The 21,930-nt window shown below is 45.6% G+C and overlaps 1 protein-coding gene across 7 annotated transcripts in view; it reads right to left on the minus strand.

Annotated features, from left to right (window-relative positions):
* Positions 1-21,930, minus strand: part of WRN (WRN RecQ like helicase) — a 281,559-nt gene that overhangs the window by 237,568 nt on the left and 22,061 nt on the right. For all 7 annotated transcript variants that reach the window (XM_073543508.1, XM_073543546.1, XM_073543535.1 and 4 more), the window contains one exon: positions 16,347-16,496. In XM_073543508.1, the coding sequence (XP_073399609.1) occupies positions 16,347-16,496 (150 nt within the window). The remainder of the gene's footprint in view (positions 1-16,346; positions 16,497-21,930) is intronic.

A 21,930-nucleotide genomic window follows, 5' to 3' on the forward strand; every position in this document is an offset into this window, starting at 1 on the left:
AATGATACCAATACAAGTCATAGGGAGGGAACTACCAGTGCTGTCAGGATGGACTCCTGGACATAACATTACCGGTAGGTCTAATCTCCGTTTTCCAGGACGTCCTATCCTGACAGCACCATGGGGAATACCAAAGTAGGAATTCGCTTAGGGTGGGACTACTGCTTGTAGCACTTTACGACCAAAGGTCGACTGGCTAGCTGTTAAGAGTGTCCAATTTATAGTGTCTACAGAAAGTGTTCGGTGTAGACCAGGTGGCGGCCTTGCATATCTGTATTACTGAGGCCCCCGCCCTCTCTGCCCATGAAGTCGCTATCGCCCTGGTGGAAAGGGCTCTAAGCCCTTCAGGTACGGGCAAGCCTTCGGCCTCGAATGCCGAGGAAATTACTGCTGTTATCCACCTTGCCAGAGTATGTGTAGCTGCGCTTTTACCTCTATTTTTACCGCCGTACTGGATGAATAGTTTTGTGTCCCGTCGCAAATCCCAGGTGACTTCTAGGTAGCGGGTAACCGTACGCCTAACATCCAGTGAATGAAACAGTTTTTCTTTATCATTCTTTGAGGCTGGACAAAATGAGGGTAGGATTATCTCCTGGTTTAGATTCTGTGGAGACACTACCTTAGGGAGAAACCTTGGGTCTAGTTTGAGCACTATGTGGTCCTCGAAGAGCTGAATGTATGGATCTTGGACTGAGAGGGCCTGTATCTCACCTAAACGTTTGGCTGAGGTGATGGCTACCAAAAAAGCGTTTTTTTGTGTGAGCTTTGAAATATCTCTCTCTGAAATTTGCTCATAAGGGGGCTTACCCAGCGCGTTGAGTACCAGATTTAGGTCCCACGGGGGACAGTTTTCCTCAATCTGGATCTTAATCTCTGGATGGCTTTTGTAAATCGTGCTATCCATGGATGGAAGGATAGAGAGAAATTGAAAAAGGTACTTAAGGCCGCTATCTGGACTTTGAGTGTGCTCGGGGTTAGGCCTTTATCAAACTCTGCCTGTAGGAAGTCCAGGATCTGAGGGATATTTGGCCGAGACAAATCTAAGGGGGCACACTACCACTTTCCGAGCAGAATCTCTTCCAGATCTTACAATATATTGCTCTTGTAATAGGTTTACGACTGGCCTGCAATGTGGAGATTACTTGGTCCGAGAGGCCATTGGACCTTAGGATGTCCCTCTCAGGATCCATGCTGCCAGTTGTAGGCTTCTTGGGTTTGGGTGTAGCACTGGGCCCTGAGAAAGCAAGTTTGACGTTGCTGGTAGATGGAGTGGCCCCCTCTGAGCCATCTTCTTGAGGAGGGGAAACCAACTCCGCCTGGGCCAAAACGGTACAACTAGGATCACTCGAGCTCTCTCCTCCTGGATCTTCCTGAGAACCCTCGGTATTACGGCGATCAGTGGAAACCCGTACAGGAGTCCCCCTCTCCAACTCTGGGTTAGGGCGTTGACTTTTTCTGGATGGTCCGCCGGATTGAGGGAGCAGAACCTCTTTAACTTGGCGTTTTTTCTTGTCGCAAAGAGGTCCAGTAGGGGTGTCCCCCAGCGATGGCATAAATCTCTGAAGATCTCCTCCTTTAGCTCCCACTCGGTGGCCCGGACTTCCTGCCTGCTTAGATAGTCGGATATGTTGTTTTGGGAGCCTTCTAGGTGTATTGCTGACAGGGAGCGACAGTTGTTCTCCGCCCAGGTGAGGATGCGGGCTGCTAGATCCTGAAGTTGCCCGTGCTTTGGGCCTGGTGGCGTAGGAAGGCTACTGTGGTCACGTTGTCCGACATGATCTTTATATGTCGGTTCTGTAGGCTGGAACTGTTTCTTTTCAGCGTTTCCCAAACCGCTCGTAGTTCTCGGTAATTTGAGGACTGTAAGCTGATGTTCTTGGGCCATGTCCCCTGAAAGTATCTTCCCTCTAGGTGGGCTCCCCATTCTCCTCTGCTGGCATCCGTGGTGATGGTCACGCATGGGGACAGGATCCAAGGAACCCCCTGGCTGATGTTTCTGTGGCTGACCCACTATTTCAGGGATGATCTCAAAGCCAGGGACGGTCTGAACTTCTTGTCCAGCGAGGACTGCCGTCTGTCCCATTTGGTCAGGATCTCCCTCTGCAGGATTCTTGTGTGAGCCTGGCTCCACATGACGCAGGGTATGCATGCAGTTAGGGTGCCCAAGATCTCCATTGCGGTTCTTATTGAATCATAGAATCATAGAATCGTAGAGTTGGAAGGGACCTCCTGGGCCATCTGGTCCAACCCCCTGCTCAAAGCAGGATTCGCTAAATCATCCCAGTCAGATGTCTGTCCAGCCTCTGTTTGAAGACTTCCATTGAAGGAGAACTCACCACTTCTCGTGGCAGCCTGTTCCACTCATTGATCACTCTAACTGTCAAAAAGTTTTTTCTAATATCTAATCTGTGTCTCTTCCCATTCAGTTTCATCCCATTGCTTCTAGTCTTTCCTTGTGCAAATGAGAATAAAGTTGATCCTTCTACAATGTGACAGCCCTTTAGATATTTGTAGACAGCTATTAAGTCTCCTCTCAGTCTTCTCTTTTGCAAACTAAACATTCCCAAATCCTGCAACCTTTCCTCATAAGACAGGGTTTGCAGACCGGTCACCATTCTGGTCGCTCTTTTCTGAACTTGCTCCAGTTTGTTGATGTCTTTTTTAAAATGTGGTGCCCAAAACTGAACACAATATTCCAGATGAGGTCTGACCAAAGAGGAGTAGAGGGAAATAATGACTTCACGTGATCTAGACTGTATGCTTCTGTTAATACATCCTAGAATTGCATTTGCCTTTTTTGCTGCTGCATCACACTGTTGACTCATATTCAGTCTGTGATCTATTAGTATACCCAAGTCTTTTTCACATGTGCTGTCACTTAGCTCTATTCCTCCCATTCTATATATGCTTTTTTCATTTTTATTGCCCAGAAGTAGTACTTTGCATTTCTCCCTGTTAAAAACCATTCTGTTAGTTGCTGCCCACTTCTCCAGTTTATTTAAATCTTTTTGAATCCTCTCTCTCTCTTCTCTAGTATTAGCTATCCCTCCTAGCTTTGTGTCATCAGCAAATTTAATCAGTTTACCCTCAATTCCTTCATCTAAATCGTTGATAAAGATGTTGAACAATACAGGGCCCAGGACAGAGCCCTGTGGTACCCCACTTGAGACATTCTTCCAACTGGATGTGCAGCCATTTACGACCACTCTTTGGGTCCGATCACTAAGCCAGTTATGAATCCACCTAACAGTTGCCTTGTCCATTCCATACTTATTCATTTTTTCAATAAGGATTGTATGAGAGACTTTGTCAAATGCTTTGCTGAAGTCAAGATATACTATATCTACAGCATTTCCTTGATCCACCCAATCAGTGATACCGTCATAGAAGGAAATTAAGTTAGTCTGACATGACTTATTAGTTAGAAACCCATGCTGACTCTGTTTAATCACTTCATTCTTATCCAGGTATTGACATACATGTTGTTTAATAATTTGTTCAAAGATCTTTCCTGGTATAGAAGTCAGACTCACTGGCCTATAGTTGCCTGGGTCCACCTTCTTCCCCTTTTTGAAGATAGGAACAACATTTGCTCTTCTCCAGTCTTCTGGCACTTCTCCTGTTCTCCAAGAATTTTCAAAGATTATGGAGAGGGGTTCAAAAATTTCTTCTGCTATCTCCTTCAGTACTCTGCTATCTCCTTCAGTACTCTGAAACCTGGTACTGGCCAAACTGACGAACCCTGTCCATGATAGGTTTCTTCTTCTCTTCCGGCAAGAATGAGACTCCTCTTTTGGAGTCTAGCATGACTCCTAGGAATCTCTTCTGGGTACTGGGCTGCAGGTCTGATTTTTCTCTGTTTAGGATCCAACCTAGGCTCTCGAGGCTGAAAATTATTGAGATGAGTTGTTCTCTTAACTCCGACGCTGAACAGGATATTACCAGGAAGTCGTCTAAATAAGGCACAATGATTATGCCTCTCTGTCTCAAGTCTGCTACGACTTCGGCGACCAGTTTCGTAAAAACTCGAGGTGCTGATGCCAAGCCGAACGGAAGAGCCTGAAACTGAAAGTGGTAGCATTTGCCCCCCTTTTTTTTTTTTTTTTTTTAAGAGCGAAGTGTAGGAACCTCTGAGATGGAGGATGGATAGGAACGTGATAATACGCGCTCTTTAAATCTATAGTGCACATGGAGGCGTTCTGGTCTATTAGAGGGATGGCGGTCTTCAGGGACTCCATTCGGAATCTGTTGTACCGAACCCTTGGATTTAGCGGTTTTAAGTTTATGATGGTTCGTCTTTCCCCCGACGGTTTTTTTATCGTGAAGAGTTTAGAACAGTGGCCCTGGCCTCTCTCTACATCTGGGACTGGAACTACTACTTCTGTTTTTATCGGGTCCCTTATGCCTGCCCATATAGGATCTATTATAGCTCTGGAACGGGGTTCTGTAACCACGAATCATGCTGGGGGGGGTTTCTGTGAACTCGAGGGTATAACCCTGGGAGATTGTATTGAGGACCTATGGGTTTTGGTAGATGAGTTGCCATGCCTCCGCAAAGTGTCTGAGGCGCCCCCCTACAGGTATGGCGTCATTGTCTCCTGCTTCTGAAACTTTGTCCGGAGCGAGACAGGGGAGCCCTACTTCTTCCCCCTTTCGAGTACTCCCAGCGAGGTGATTTCCCTTTCCCTCTATATTCCTGCCTCTGGTAAGGACGGGATCTCTGAAAGGGAAACTGCCTTTTTGGTTTTTCCTCTGGAAACCCTCTTTTGTCATCTGAGGCATTCTCTAGAATTTTATCGAAAGCCGGCCCAAATACTTTCCCTCCCGAGAAGGGTATGGAACATAATTTATTTTTAGACTGGTAGTCCCCCGACCAGGTTTTCATCCATTTGGCTCGGCGGGCCGCATTGGATAAGGAGTTATTCCTGGCCGCAAACTGTACGGATTCTGCCGAAGCATCTGCCAGAAAACCGGTCGCGAATTTTAACAGTGGAATTGCTCTCCAGGATATCGCCCCTAGGGGTTTACTCCTTTAACTGCTGCTCTAAATGGTCGATCCATAGATGCATGGATCTGGCGACTGATGTGGCGGCTATGTTTGCTTTTATCACCGCCGCTGAGGCCTCCCAAGCTCTTTTTAAGAGCACGTCTGCCTTTTTGTCCATGGGTTCTTTGAGACTGGAAGAATCTTCGAAGAGAATTGAAGTCGTCTTCGACACTTTGGCCACCGGGGAATCGATTTTAGGAACTTCGTCCCAAGTGCTGCTGTCCTCCTGGTTAAATGGAAGTCGCAGCTTAAAGTCTCGCGGCACAATCAGTCTTTTCTCGGCATCTTCCCATTCTTCCAGGATCATTGCCCGGATATGGTCGTTAACTGGGAAGACCTGACGAATTCTGGCTCTTAATCCCCCGAACATCGTATCCTGGATGGATTGCGCCTTCGGGGTCTCCTCAATCTGCATCGTACTTCTCACGGCACTGAGAAGCTCATCCGTGTTCTCTGATGTGAAGAGGTATCTTTTCCCTGTCTCCAGGGGTTCAGAGGTGATCTCGCCCTCTTCCTCCGAGTCCGTATCCCGAATCTCTTCCTCCGACGACTGGTCGGACTCCCATCTTGGTCTATTGGACTGAGACCGGCCGGAAGACTGAGCAGGTAGTAATCCAGAGACGGAGGCCAGGACTTCGTCTCTGACCATTGTGCGCATCTCCGTGAGGAACACGGCCTGCTCGCCTCTGACAATCCGCAGGGTGCAGTCTTCGCATAGGGGTTTTGTCCATGCGTTCGGTAGTTTGCTGGAACAGATGGGGCATTTGGGTTTGCCTGATGTCCTAGACGTAGCTGCCATCAGGGTCGGTGTCGTCTTATCCTAATAAAGAACAGGAGTCTTTTTTTATTAAAAGCTCCTGTCTTTGGTAAAAGCCGCTCGCCATGCCCCCTACTAACGGACGCTGACTCTGGCTGGTCACCGGTCCTGGCTTCCATGTTGGTGCGCTGACGGGAATCAGAGGTCCCTATCGATCTGCTGCTGGTCCCCCGCTTTCCCCCATTTTATCCTACCTTGTCTTGCGCTGGAACGACTCCTTCTGTGCCGCCCGCTCCATCTGACGCGCCCTCCGCTCCATCTGACGCGCCCTCCGTGATGCGACCGGAAGTGAGGTCATCCCCGGGCGCCCGGAAGTGATGCGGCCGCTGACCGGGCATTCTCTCGCGGGAGCCGCACTGGGGGGGGAAGCGGTATCGAGTCCCGCTGCACCGTCTGACCGGAGGAGATGAAAGTTAGGACCCCGAACCTCCTGGCCCCGGTAAGTGCTGGATGCCGCCGCTGCGGCACTCTCGTGCCTATCCTTACAGGGACAGAAAAAACACTGGAGTGTGGTGTGGGAGGGGACCTTTTAACCTCTCGTGCATTTCCTGTCCCTGTAAGGATGAAAGGACAACACCACCCCCCATGGTGCTGTCAGGATAGGACGTCCTGGAAAACTACATTCAAGAAGATTATTAACCCTTCAGGTGCTTTACAGCAACTAAAGCAACGTGGAAGGAAAAATGGACATTTTAATTTTTCCAACAAAAATTTTCTTTTAGCATCAATTTTTTCATTTTCACAAGGGCAACAGGATAAAATGGATCCTAAAATTTGTTGGGCAATTTCTCCTGAGTACACAGATACCTCATATGTGGTCATAAACCACTGTTTGTGCGCACGGCAGGGCTCAGAAGGGAAGGAGCGCCATTTGACTTTTTGCATGGAAAATATGCTGGAATATTCAGCGGTTGCCAGGTCGGTTTTGGAGAGCCCCTGTGTGCCTAAACATTGGAGCTCCCCCACAAATGACCCCATTTTGGAAACTAGACCCTCCAAGGAACTTATCTAGATGCATAATGAGCAATTTGACCCCCAGGTGCTTCACAAATTGATCCGTAAAAAAAAAAAAAAAAAAAAAGTACTTTTTTTTCACAAAAAATGTTCTTTTAGCCTCAGTCTTTTCATTTTCACAAGGGCAAAAGGATAAAATGGATCCTAAAATTTGTTGGGCAATTTCTCCTGAGTACACTGATACCTCATATGTGGTCATAAACCACTGTTTGGACGCATGGCAGGGCCCGGAAGGGAAGGAGCGCCATTTGACTTTTTGAATGGAAAATTAGCTCCAATCGTTAGCGGACACCATGTCGTGTTTGGAGAGACCCTGTGTACCTAAACATTGAGCTCCCCCACAAGTGACCCCATTTTGGAAACTAGACCCCCTAATGAGCTTATCTAGATGTGTGGTGAGCACTCTGAACCCCCAAGTACTTCACAGAATTTATAACGCAGAACCGTGAAAATAAAAAATATTTTTTTTTTCTCTCAAAAAATGATATTTAGCCCACTATTTTTCATTTTCACAAGGGTAATAAGTTAAATTGGACCTCAAAAGTTGTTGTCCAGTTTGTCCTGAGTATGCTGGTACCCCATATGTGGGAGGGACCACTGATTGGGCACACATTGGGACTCGGAAGGGAAGTAGTGACATTTTGAAATGTCGACTTGATGGAATGGTCTGCGGGCGTCATGTTATGTTTGCAGAGCCCCTGATGTACCTAAACAGTGGAAACCCCTCACAAGTGACCCCATTTTGGAAACTAGACCACCCAAGGAACTAATCTAGATGTGTGGTGAGCACGTTGAACCCCCAAGTGCTTCACAGAAGTGTATAACGCAGAACCGTGAAAATAAAAAATATTTTTTTCCCTCAAAAAATGATTTTTAGCCTACTATTTTTTATTTTCACAAGGGTAACAGGATAAATTGGACCCCAAAATTTGTTGTGCAATTTTTCCTGAGTACACTGATACCCCATATGTGGGGGTAAACCACTGTTTGGGCACACGTCGGGGCTCGGAATGGAGGCAGCGCTGTTCGACTTTTTGAACGCAAAATTGGCTGGAATAAATGGTGACGCCATGTCGTGTTTGGAGACCCCCTGATATGCCTAAACAGTGGAAACCCCTCAATTCTAACTCCAATCCTAACCCCAACACACCCCTAACCTTAATCTCAACCCTAATCATAACTCCAACACACCCCTAACCGTAATCCCAACTCTAACCCTAATCACAAACCTAACCCTAATCCCAACTCACCCCTAACCCTAGCCCTAACCCTAGCCCTAACCCAAGCCCTATTTCTAACCCTAACCCTATTTCTAACCTTATTATTTGTCCCGATGGGGGGTGATAAGGGGGGCGGTGATTTACTTTTTTTTTATTATTTTGATCACTGTGAGAGTTTATCACAGTGATCAAAATAAAAAAAAATGAATCTGCCGCCGGGCGCACTGTGCATGCGCCCGCCATTTTCCAAGATGGCGGCGCCCATGGACCGGGACGGCGGGACACTGGGACGGCCGGGGGGGTTTAGTATCGTGGGGGGGAATCGGAAGGTGGGGGGAGCGGAGGGAAGGGGGCAGATTGTGACAGCGGCGGCCAATCAGCGCCGTCAGTCGGTGGAGGCGGCCGATCGACGCCGTCAGTCGGCGGGGGGGGGTTTAACTTAGTGTCTCCAGCCATGTCCGATGCTATTTCAGCATCGCCCATGGCTGGATTGTAATAGTTCATCAAATTTCATTGATGAACTATTACTGTCGCTCTGATTGGCTGTTTCACTTTCAACAGCCAATCAGAGCGATCGTAGCCACGGGAGGGCTAAGCCACCCCCCCCCCCCCCCGTGGTGAAGCACAAAGGGTCCTGTCACTGCGGGTCGGGTGACCTTTCAGTGACCCCGGTCACCCGACCCGCAGGGGGGGTTTAAACTCATGACACAGCGTATGCGTCATGGGTCGGATTGGCACTGACTTTCATGACGCATACGCTGTGTCACAGGTCCGGAAGGGGTTAAAGGGATCATTGGTATGGAAGAAAGGACAAATCCACTCAGCGCTCTGGTTCTGACCCCAGGCTGACGGGAAGATGTGGCATATTAGGGGTATTAGTCCGGTGGCTCTGGCTGATGGGAAGATGTGGGATATTAGGGGTAGTAGACCTGTGGCTCTGGCTGACGGAATGATGTGGGATATTAGTGGTAGTAGTCCGGTGGCTCTGGCTCACGGGATGATGTGGGATATTATAGTGAATGTGGCTATGCGGAGCTCTACACTCAGCTTTATTTATATATATTCATTATAATTTGTTATAACTAACCGTAGTTAGTTACTATGCCCGGGCAGCGCCGGGCTCTTCAGCTAGTTGTCTATAAAATGATTGTCGTCTCCCTTTCGAAGCAGTAGTGGATTGTGAGATATGGAGCCTGAAAGTCAAAAATTCTAAACATTGTTACCCTTTTGCTCGTCAGTGTAGGTCATATAACATCAATTAAAATGACACCGTATCTTGTTATGATTGAGTCACCGAGGAGGATAAAACAAAAATGCAAGCTCAGCCCAGAAAATCAGAGAGGTTGGAAACTAGCGGATTGCAGACCCCTAATCCTATCACACAACTAGCAGTAGCCGTGGAGTGTTCCTACTGTGATCCTAGACACCTCGTCACAGCCGGAGATCTAAATAAGCCTAAAGAGAGAAAAGGGAAAAACTGACTGCCCCAGAGCAGACCCCAAAGCAATAGGCAGCCCCCAACATTTAATGACGGTGAAGCAAGATGAAAACACTAACACAGATAGAAAGATAGGATGAGCAAACAATGAGGCCCAAGCTAACTAAAAAGGACAGGACAGAAAAGCTGCTGTCTGCAATCCGAGAAAACCCTGCTAAAAATATTACCAACACAACTGATAAACAAAAAGGACCCTGAAGTCACTAGACTTCAAACCCTATATCAGCACTCAGAATAATCTGAAAGCAGAGCAAAAGAGAATACTGATCAAGGAATAAGAATCCAGCACACCCCCAGCCGGGGATGGCTGAACTCCAAAACAAGGTAAACAAAACCAAAACTAATAAGTTCAATAGCAGAGCAAAAACTAATCTTTGGGAAGCAGGAATCAGACTGGTCTCCAAGAATCCAGCAGAGAAATCACCAGCCACTCAGAAGGGCGTCGGCTGCCTTATATCCAGTCTGAAGTTCCTGTTATCCAGTCACAATCCACCTGATCAGGTGTTTGGTTTCTTTCATCCAAATCAGCCTCACTACCTTCCTTCACCAGAAGAGGGAGATCCTCAGACACAAAAGGTGAATGAACAGATGAGCTCACAACAGTACCTCCCCCTTGAGGAGGGGTCACCGAAAGCTCATCCAAGCCACCAGGCCGATCAGGATGAGCCCGATGAAAAGCACGCACCAATCTTTCGGCATGAATATCAGAGGCAGAGACCCAGGAATTATCCTCCTGACCATAACCCTTCCACTTAACCAAATACTGGAGTCTCCGTCTAGCCAGAAGGGAATCTAGTATCTTCTCTACCTCACATTCCATGTTACCTTCAACCAACACAGGGTCAGGAGGTGCCGCCATAGGAAAAACTGGTTCAACAAACCTCTTCAACAAGGACTTATGAAACACATTATGAATCTTAAATGTGACAGGAAGAGCCAACCGAAAAGAGACCGGATTAATAATCTCCAAAATCTTATAAGGTCCAATAAATCTAGGTTTAAACTATGGAGAAGCCACCTTCATAGAGATATTCTTTGATGACAACCAGACCATATCACCCACCTTAAACCGGGGACCAATGGTCCTATGCCGGTTAGAAAACCGCTGGGCCTTTTTCTGGGAAAGAGACAACTTATCCACCACTTGGTCCCAAATCTGCTGCATTCTTTCCACCACAGTGTGAACCCCTGGACAGGCAGAAGACTCCACCTGCCCTGAAGAAAATCGAGGATGAAACCCAAAGTTACAGAAAAAGGGTGACATCAAAGTGGCAGAACTAGCTCTATTATTTAAAGCAAATTCGGCCAAGGGTAAAAATGAGACCCTGATCAGCAGATAAAAAACATCTCAAATTATCCTCCAAAGTCTGGTTTGTTCTCTCCGTCTGCCCATTGGTCTGAGGGTGAAATGCAGAGAAGGACAACTGAATTCCCAACTTGGAACAAAAGGTCCTCCAGAATCTAGAGACAAACTGAACTCCTCTGTCCGATACAATGTTCTCAGGAATCCCGTGCAAGCGAACCACCTGTTGCAAAAACAAGGGCAGCAACTCTGAGGAAGATGGCAACTTAGGGAGTGGTACAAGATGGACCATCTTAGAGAATCTATCACAAATCACCCAGATAACAGTCATCCTCTGAGAGACAGGCAGATCAGAAATATAATCCATTGAAATATGGGTCCATGGCCTCCTGGGCACCGGCAAGGGCATCAACAACCCACTAGAATGAGAACAAGGCTTAGATCGGGAGCAAGTCCCACAGGACTGCACAAAATTTCTGACATCACGAGACAAGGCAGGCCACCAAAAAGACCGACTCACCAAATCTCTAGTACCAATAATACCTGGATGACCAGCCAACGAGGAGCAATGAACCTCAGACATAACTTTCCTCCTCCACTGGTCAGGAACATACAACCTACCACTGGGACAACGCTCAGGCTTATCCTCCTGAAACTTCTCCAGAGCACTTCTCAAATCGGGCGAGATGGCAGAAAGAACCACCCCCTCACCTAAGATGGTAGCAGGCTTGGTCACAATAGGAGAATCAGCCAAAAAACTCCTAGAGAGGGCATCAGCCTTAACGTTCTTAGTGCACGGAAGAAAGGAGAAAACAAAATCAAAACGCGTGAAAAACAAGGCCCACCTGGCCTGTCTCGGATTCAAGCGTTTAGCCGACTCAAGGTAGATCAAATTCTTGTGGTCAGTGAGGACCACAACTTGATGTCTAGCTCCCTCCAACCAATGTCTCCACTCCTCAAATGCCCACTTCATGGCCAACAGTTCTCGATTCCCCACATCATAGTTGCGTTCCGAAGGAGAGAACTTTCGGGAAAAGAAGGCACAGGGGTTCATTTTAGAAGTTACAGGATCCTTTTGGTACAAAACAGCTCCTGCACCAGTCTCTGAAGCATCCACCTCCACCTGAAATGGAAGTGAGACATTGGGTTGTCGCAAAACCGGAGAAGAAGTGAACCTCCGCTTCAGCTCCTGAAAAGAAGAAACAGCCTCTGGAGACCAATTCAGCAAATCAGCGCCCTTCTTAGTCAAATCAGTCAATGGTTTGGCAATAACAGAAAAATTTGCAATAAACTTATGATAAAAATTAGCAAACCCCAAAATCTTCTAGAGAGCCTTCAAAGAAGTGGGCTGAACCCAATCATAAATGGCCTGTACCTTGGCCGGGTCCATTTCAATAGTTGACGGAGACAAAATAAATCCCAAAAATGAAATCCTCTGTACACCAAAAAGACATTTCGATCCCTTAACATACAGGGAGTTTTCCCTCAAAATCCGGAGCACAGTCCGAACATGATCCACATGAGAGTCCCAATCCCTGGAAAAGATCAAAATATCATCCAAATAGATGATCAGAAACTTATCCACAAAGTCCAGGAAAATATCATTCATGAAGCACTGGAAGACAGAAGGGGCGTTAGTGAGCCCAAAAGGCATCATCAGGTACTCAAAATGTCCCTCCGGAGAATTAAACGCTGTCTTCCATTCATCCCCATGCTTAATGCGAATAAGATTATACACCACCCTGAGGTCAAGCTTGGTAAACCAGCAAGCACCTTCAACTCTAGAAAATAGGTCAGAAATCAGGGGTAACGGATACGGATATTTAACAGTAATTTTGATAAGGGAGCGATAGTCAATACAGGGCCTTAATGAACCATCCTTCTTGGCCACAAAAAAAAAAAAACAGCAACCAAGGGTGAAGAGGATGGTCTAATATGACCCTTCTCCAACGACTCCTTAATATAAGAACGCATAGCCTCATGTTCGGGTACAGATAAATTAAAAAGTCGACCCTTGGGAAATTTACACCCCGGACTCAGCTCAATTACACAGTCATAACTCCTATGAGGAGGCAAAGATGCAGACTTACTCTCACTAAACACATCATAAAAATCAGCCAAATATTCAGGAACCTCATGCGACTGGGGAGAGGTGGAGAAAACAGGAGTGTCACTAAGAGCACACCGACAACCCCAACTCACCACAGACACAGATTTCCAATCCAAAACTGGATAATGGATTTGCAACCAGGGGAACCCCAGAACGATGGTATTATGCAACACCAAAAATCTGCAATTTTCTTGATGGTCTGGGGCGACCCGCATTACCACCTGGGTCCAAAACTGAGGTTTATTCTTCGCCAACGGAGTAGCATCAATACCCCTCAAAGGAATAGGCGTCCGCAGGGGTGTCATAGGGAAACCACAACGTTTAGCAAAATCCAAATCCATTAGGTTCAAGGCCGCTCCTGAATCCACAAAGGCTTTAGCGGAAAATGTGGACAGGGAGCAGATCAGAGTAATTGCCAGAAGAAACTTAGGTTGTACACCACCTACAGCAAATGTGTGGGCAAAACGTTTCTCTCGTTTAGGGCAGACAGAAATAACATGAGAGGCATCTCCACAGAAAAAACACAGCTTATTAAGTCTTCTAAACTCCTGACGTTGCGCCCAAGACAAAACTATCACATTGCATAGGTTCACACATTTGTTCAACAGGTGGCAGCATTTCCCGTGTAATTTTACGTTCACGTAAACGTCGATCAACCTGAATGGCTAATGACATAGAATCGTCAAGACCAGAGGGAACAGGAAATCCCACCATAGTATCTTTTACGGTTTCTGACAAACCCTTCCGAAAGAGAGCTGCCAAGGCACCATCATTCCAAGTGGTGAGGACCGCCCACTTTCGGAATTTTTGACAGTACAGTTCTGCAGAATCTTGACCCTGGCTCAATGCCAACAGGGTCTTTTCAGCCTGATCAATCGCATTAGGTTCATCATACAACAACCCCAAGGCCTGAAAAAATGCGTCCACATCTGTTAGAATAGGATCACCTGGTACTAAAGAAAACGTCCAATCCTGGGGATCGCCGCGCAGCAAGGAGATGACAATTTTAACCTGCTGCGCAGAGTTGCCCGATGAGTTAGGCTTCAAGGCAAGAAATAATTTACAATTATTCTTAAAATTCAAAAATTTAGACCGATCCCCAAAAAACACATCAGGAATGGGGATTTTTGGTTCAGCAGTGTGTGAATGAGCAAGATAGGCGGAAATTCCTCACACTTCAGCAGCAAGCTGTTCCACACGATCAAGACAATTGCTTAAACTCTATCAGAAAAAAAAATATTCCTCCTACGGCCTCAGAGAAAAAGAGGAAAAAATATACACACACTAAAAAAAAAATTCTGACTTTTTTTTTTTTTTTTTTTTTACAATTCTTTCCTGCTATTGAGTACCCTAGAATCTGCGGTATGGCTGGTGATATTGTTATGATTGAGTCACCGAGGAGGAAAAAACAAAAATGCAAGCTCAGCCCAGAAAATCAGAGAGGTTGGAAACTAGCAGATTGCAGACCCCTAATCCTATCACACAACTAGCAGTAGCCGTGGAGTGTTTCTACGGTGATCCTAGACACCTCGTCACAGCCGGAGATCTAAATAAGCCTAAAGAGAGTAAAAGGAAAAACTGACTACCCCAGAGCAGACCCCAAAGCAATAGGCAGCCCCCAACATATAATGACGGTGAAGCAAGATTTAAACACTAACACAGATAGAAAGATAGGATGAGCAAACGATGGGGCCCAAGCTAACTAAAAAGGACAGGACAGAAAAGCTGCTGTCTGCAATCCGAGAAAACCCTGCTAAAAATATTACCAACTCAACTGATAAACAAAAAGGACCCTAAAGTCATTAGACTTCAAACCCTATATCAGCACTCAGAATATTCTGAAAGCAGTGCAAAAGAGAACACTGATCAAGGAATAAGAATCCAGCACACCCCCAGCCGGGGATGGCTGAACTCCAAAACAAGGTAAACAAAACCAAAACTAATAAGTTCAATAGCAGAGCAAAAACTAATCTTTGGGAAGCAGGAATCAGACTGGTCTCCAAGTATCCAGCAGAGAAATCACCAGCCACTCAGAAGGGCGTCGGCTGCCTTATATCCAGTATGAAGTTCCTGTTACCCAGTCACAATCCACCTGATCAGGTGTTTGGTTTCTTTCATCCAAATGAGAGTCACTACCTTCCTTCACCAGAAGAGGGAGATCCTCGGACACAAAAGGTGAATTAACAGATGAGCTCACAACAGTATCTATAGTAATCCAATCTATGAGAAACACTGCCACATGTAAATTAGTCGGAAAATGCGTAGTAGTGTGAATGTAATCAGAGTGCAACTTTCAATCCCAGTACATCCCAAGTTACAGACCAACACCTTAAAGCAAATGTTTTTCCACACAAATTTTAATGTCCAGAGGTTGCCTATATTTGTCAGGCTAGAAACACTGTACATATAAGTCATACCTTTTTGAAAGGGAATCTGTCACCAATTTTTTACCTATAAAAGTAAGGAAATGGCAGTGTAGTCCATGAAAAATCGAGCCGAAGAGTGATGCGCAAATCAGATTATAGAAGTACACTGGGGGCATGTCATTGCTTTTAGAAGAAGCAGTCCAAGTGAACTGACACAAACCTAGTGTAATTCCAACATGACTTGGGGCCTAGGCAGCTTTACCACTGCTGACATATGTAATAACTTGCTGACATATTCTCTTTAAGGAGTTCACCCAGCTGACGCTTAACAAACCTAAGTAGAGAGCTCAACCTGAGATTGTCTGAGGTCAAGAAATCATGTAGTATCACAATTATTAGACCCAACCAATTGTGGAAGGACCACTTGTCTGCTGCACTGACTCCGTGGTTGCCTAAGATGTCACTTTCTGTGGCACAACTTTGCCGCCTAAGTAGTGACACTAGTACAATATTATATATATATATGTATAAAATAACCACATAACATAATAGTTTAACCCATAAACTTCTGTGACTGTTGCTAGGTTTTGTGTGTGTGATAATTTCCTTTCCTCTACTTTGGTTTTACCCCATCCTCCACTCCCTGGTGCATTCCTCTGTTGTTTATGTGTGTATATTTGAATGTTTGGCATTTTCCTTACCCCTGTTCGTATTACCTTGTTAGTCTAGTTGGTGTATTACGGTACACTACTACTCCCTTCTTCCCTGGGTGGGGGAAGGGTACAAACTGAGGGCTGATTCAGGAGGTAAGACAAGGTACGTGGCCCGGCATCTTCACAATGAGAAGTAATCAGGGGAACAGGGAGAGCTAGGACGCCTCTAGCATTGGGGACAGGGAAGGAGCTTCCGGTCCCAGAACACTCGACAATAGAGTCGAGAAAGATAAAATATTTAATGTCATTCTTACTTACATAAGCATCTGAGGCAGCATAGAGCTTCTGGTCCTCACTAAGAGGAAATCGATCCCAGTCACTGCAACGCACAGAGTCATCTTTCAGAAGTTGCTTATTGAATAGGTGTTTGACCAAGCCATTCAGACTCCACTTTTCCATACATTGAAGCTACAAATAAAAGGAAAAAATATATTTGAAAAAAAGCTATATTTAAAAAATAGCAAAAGTGCAAACAATATAGACAAAAGTATATTTTAACCCCTTAGGGTATGTGCACACATAGTTTTTTATCTCTGCGGATTTTGTAGAGAAAACCGCAGGAAATCCGCAGGACAAAGTGCTGCGGTTTTTCTGCGGTTTTACACCTCATAATGGATGAGGTGTAAAACTGCAGCGTTTCTGCACCAAACAATTGACATGTTGCGTTTTGAAAACCGCAGCAAAACCGCGCAGAAAAAAAACGCAGCATGTGCACAGCTTTTTTTTATTTCCATAGGAAATAAAGGTACTGTACAACGCAGCAGAATCTGCTGCGTTTCTGCAGAGCCAAAAACGCTGCGGAAACGCAGCAGAAACCGCAAAGTGTGCACATACCCTTAGTGACCGAGCCAATTTTGAACTTCATGACCAAGCCAAATTTTACAATTCTGACAAATGTCATTTTAAGTGGTAACAACTCTGGAATGCGTCAACGTATCCCGCTGATCCTGGGATTGTTTTTTCGTGACATAGTGTACTTCATGATATTGTTAACATTTCTTCAATATGACTTGCATTTATTTATGAAAAAAAAACAGAAATTTGGCAAAACTTTTTAAAATTTAGCAATTTTCAACCTTTTAATTTTTATGCCCTTAAATCAGAGCGTTATGTCACACAAAATAATAAATAACATTTCCCACGTGTCTATTTTATCAGCACAATTTTGGAAACCATTTTTTTTTGTTAGGAAGTTAGAAGGGTTAAAATTTGACCAGCGATTTCTCATTTTTCCAACACAATTTACAAAACCATTTTTTAGAGACCACAACACATTTGAAGTAACTTTGGGGGGTATATACCCAAAAGTGACACCTGTTATGAATGAGTCACCATAGGAGGCAAAAACATAAATACTAGCTAAGTCCAGAAAACCAGAGAAGTTGGCAGCTATCGGATTGCAGACCCCTGAACCTATCAACAACAACTAGCAGTAGCCGTGGGGGGTTCCTACGGTGCCCTAGACCCCTCGATCACAGCCAGAGAACTAAATAGCCTAAAGACAGAAAGGGAAATCTAAACTGCCCCAGATCAGACCCCAAAGCAATAGGCAGCCCCCAACATATAATGACGGTGAAGCAAGATTAAAAAACACTCACACAGATAGAAAGATAGGCTGAGCAAATGATGAGGCCCAAGCTAACTAAATAGGACAGGATAGAAAAGCTGCAGTCTGCAATCCGCCCAAAACCCTATCAAAACAAGAGCCAACAGGCTGATAGGGAAAAAAGCCCTGAAGACGCTAGGCTTCAAAAAGACTATATCAGCACTCAGGTATCTTCTGAAGACAGAGCAAAAAGGAATTCAGCTCACCCCAGCAGGGAATGGCAGAAATCCAGAAAAACAAGGCAAAACAAAACCAAAACACAAATGCAAAAAGCAGAGCAGAAAACTTAGCTTTTGAGGAGCAGGAATCAGACTGGTCTCCTAGAATCCCTCATAGAGATCACCAGCAAGGCAGAAGGGTGTCGGCTGCCTTATATTCAGTCAGCAATTCCCGTCAACCAGTCATCATCATCCAGCTCAGATGCTTGGTAATCAGCCTCACTACCTTCCTTCACCAGAAGAGGGAGTTCATCAGACCTCAATGGTGAAGGGGAAAATGAACTCACAACAGTACCACCCCCTTGAGGAGGGGTCACCGAACCCTCATCCACGCCACCAGGGCGATCAGGGTGAGCCCGATGAAAGGCACGCACCAATCTTTTGGCATGAATACCAGAGGCAGAGACCCAGGAATTATCCTCCGGACCATAACCCTTCCACTTAACCAAATACTGGAGTCTCCGTCTAGCCAGACGGGAATCCAGTATCTTCTCTACCTCATATTCTATGTTACCTTCAACCAATACAGGGTCCGGAGGTGCCACCCCAGGAATTACTGGTTCAACAAACCTCTTCAACAAGGACTTATGAAACACATTATGGATTTTAAATGTGACAGGCAGAGCCAAACGAAAAGAGACCGGATTAATAATCTCCAAAATCTTGTAAGGTCCAATAAATCTAGGCTTAAACTTAGGAGTAGCCACCTTCATAGCGATATTTTTTGATGATAACCAAACCATATCACCAACCTTAAACTGTGGACCAATGGTCCTATGTCGGTTGGAAAACCGCTGGGCCTTTTCCTGGGAGAGAGATAACTTATCCACCACTTGGTCCCAGATCTGGTGCATTCTCTCCACCACAGTGTCAACACCTGGGCAGGCAGAAGGCTCCACCTGCCCTGAAGAAAATCGTGGATGAAACCCAAAGTTACAAAAAAAAAGGTGACATCAAAGTGGCAGAACTAGCTCTATTATTTAAAGCAAATTCAGCCAAGGGCAAAAATGAAACCCAATCATCCTGATCAGCGGAACTAAAACGTCTCAAATACGACTCCAAGGTCTGGTTTGTTCTCTCCGTCTGCCCATTGGTCTGAGGGTGAAAAGCAGAGGAGAAGGACAACTGAATTCCCAGCTTGGAACAGAAAGTCCTCCAAAATCTAGACACAAACTGAACTCCTCTGTCAGATACAATGTTCTCAGGAATCCCGTGCAAGCGAACCACCTGTTGCAAAAACAGGGGCACCAACACCATCTTAGAGAACCTATCACAAATCACCCAAATAAAAGTCATTCTCTGATATCAGAGAAGAAATCCATTGAAATATGGGTCCATGGCCTCCTGGGGACTGGCAAAGGCATCAACAACCCACTAGAGCGAGAACAAGGTTTAGACCGGGAGCAAGTCCCACAGGACTGCACAAAATTCCTGACATCACGAGACAAGGCGGGCCACCAAAAAGACCGACTCACCAGATCTCTAGTACCAAAAATACCTGGATGACCAGCCAATGCAGAGCAATGAACTTCAGACATCACTCTCTTCTTCCACTGGTCAGGAACATACAACTTTCCACTGGGACAACGCTCAGGTTTGTCCTCCTGGAACTCTTCCAGAGCACGTCTCAAATCAGGCGAGATGGCAGAAAGAACTACCCCTTCGCCTAAGATGGTAGCAGGCTTGATCACCACAGGAGAATCAGCAAAGAAGCTCCTAGAGAGAGCGTCAGCCTTGACATTCCTAGTGCCAGGAAGAGACCACAAAATCAAAACGTGTAAAAAACAAGGCCCACCTAGCCTGTCTAGGGTTCAAGCGTTTGTCCGACTCCAGGTAAATCAAATTCTTGTGGTAAGTGAGGACCACGACTTGATGTTTAGCTCCCTCCAACCAATGTCTCCACTCCTCAAATGCCCATTTCATGGCTAACAGTTCCCGATTCCCCACATCATAGTTACGTTCAGATGGAGAGAACTTTCGGGAAAAGAAAGCACAGGGATTCATTTTAGATGTTACAGGATCCTTTTGGGACAAAACAGCTCCTGCACCAATTTCGGAAGCGTCCACCTCTACCTGGAAAGGAAGTGAGACATCAGGTTGCCGCAAAACCGGGGCAGAAGTGAATCTTCGCTTCAGCTCCTGAAAGGAAGAAACAGCCTCCGGAGACCAATTCAACACATCAGCACCCTTCTTAGTCAGATCAGTCAATGGCTTGGCAATACTAGAAAATTTTGCTATAAATTTCCTATAAAAATTAGCAAAACCCAAAAACTTCTGGAGGGCCTTCAAAGAAGTGGGCTGAACCCAATCATAAATGGCCTGTACCTTGGCCGGGTCCATTTCAATAGTTGACGGAGACAAAATAAATCCCAAAAATGAAATCCTCTGTACCCCAAAAAGGCATTTCGATCCTTTGACACACAGGGAATTCTCCCTCAAGATTCGGAACACAGTCCGAACATGTTCCACATGAGAATCCCAATCCTTGGAGAAGATCAAAATATCATCCAGATAGATAATCAAAAATTTATCCACAAAGTCTCGGAAAATGTCGTTCATGAAGCACTGGAAGACAGAAGGGGCATTAGTGAGCCCAAAAGGCATCACCAGGTACTCAAAATGTCCCTCCGGAGTATTAAACCCCATCTTCCATTCATCCCCATGCTTAATGCGGATAAGATTATACGCCCCCCTGAGGTCAAGCTTGGTAAACCAGCAAGCACCTTTAACTCTGGAGAATAGATCCGAAATCAGGGATAACGGATACTGATATTTAATAGTAATTTTGTTGAGAGCACGATAATCAATACAAGGCCTTAATGAACCATCCTTTTTGGCCACGAAAAAAAACCCAGCACCTAAGGGTGAAGAGGATGGTCTAATATGACCCTTCTCCAACGCCTCCTTAATATAGGATCGCATAGTCTCGTGCTCGGGTACAGATAAATTGAAGAGCCGACCCTTGGGAAATTTACACCCCGGGATCAGTTCAATTGCACAGTCATAACTCCTATGAGGAGGCAAAGACGCAGACTCATTCTCACTAAATACATCATAAAAGTCCGCCAAATAGTCAGGAACATCATGCGACTGAGGAGAGGTGGAAAAAAACGGAACCTCACTAAGGGCACACCGACAACCCCAACTCATCACAGACACAGATTTCCAATCCAAAACTGGATTATGAATTTGCAACCAGGGAAACCCCAGAACAATGGTATCATGCAAATTATGCAACACCAAAAATCTGCAATTTTCTTGATGGTCTGGGGCGACCCGCATTACCACCTGGGTCCAAAACTGAGGTTTATTTTTCGCCAAAGGAGTAGCATCAATCCCTCTCAAAGGGATAGGCGTCCACAGAGGTGTCATCGGAAATCCACAACGTTTAGCAAAATCCAAGTCCATTAGGTTCAGGGCTGCTCCCGAATCCACAAAAGCCTTGGCGGAAAATGTGGACAGGGAGCAGATCAGAGTAATTGCCAGAAGAAACTCAGGTTGAACACCACCCACAGAAAACGTGTGTGCAAAACGTTTCTCTCGTTTAGGACAGACAGAAATAATATGCAAGGCATCTCCGCAAAAAAAAAAAAAACACCGCTTATTACGCCTTCTGAACTCCTGACGTTGCTCCCTGGACAAAACTCTATCACATTGCATAGGTTCAGACACTTGTTCAACAGGTAGCAACACCTCTCGTGCAGTCTTGCGTTTACGTAAAAGCCGATCAACCTGAATGGCTAATGACATAGAATCGTCAAGACCAGCGGGAACAGGAAATCCCACCATAGTATCTTTTACGGCTTCTGACAAACCCTTCCAAAAGAGAGCTGCCAAGGCATTATCATTCCAGGTAGTAAGGACCGCCCACTTTCGGAATTTTTGACAGTACAATTCTGCAGAATCTCAACCCTGGCTAAATGCCAACAGGGTCTTTTCAGCCTGATCAATAGTATTAGGTTTGTCATACAACAACCCCAAGGCTTGAAAAAATGCGTTCACATTAGTCAGAATAGGA

Source organism: Dendrobates tinctorius, unplaced genomic scaffold (genome assembly GCF_039654945.1).
Source record: "Dendrobates tinctorius isolate UK_male_01 unplaced genomic scaffold, ASM3965494v1 ptg000011l, whole genome shotgun sequence".
NCBI lineage: Eukaryota > Metazoa > Chordata > Amphibia > Anura > Dendrobatidae > Dendrobates > Dendrobates tinctorius.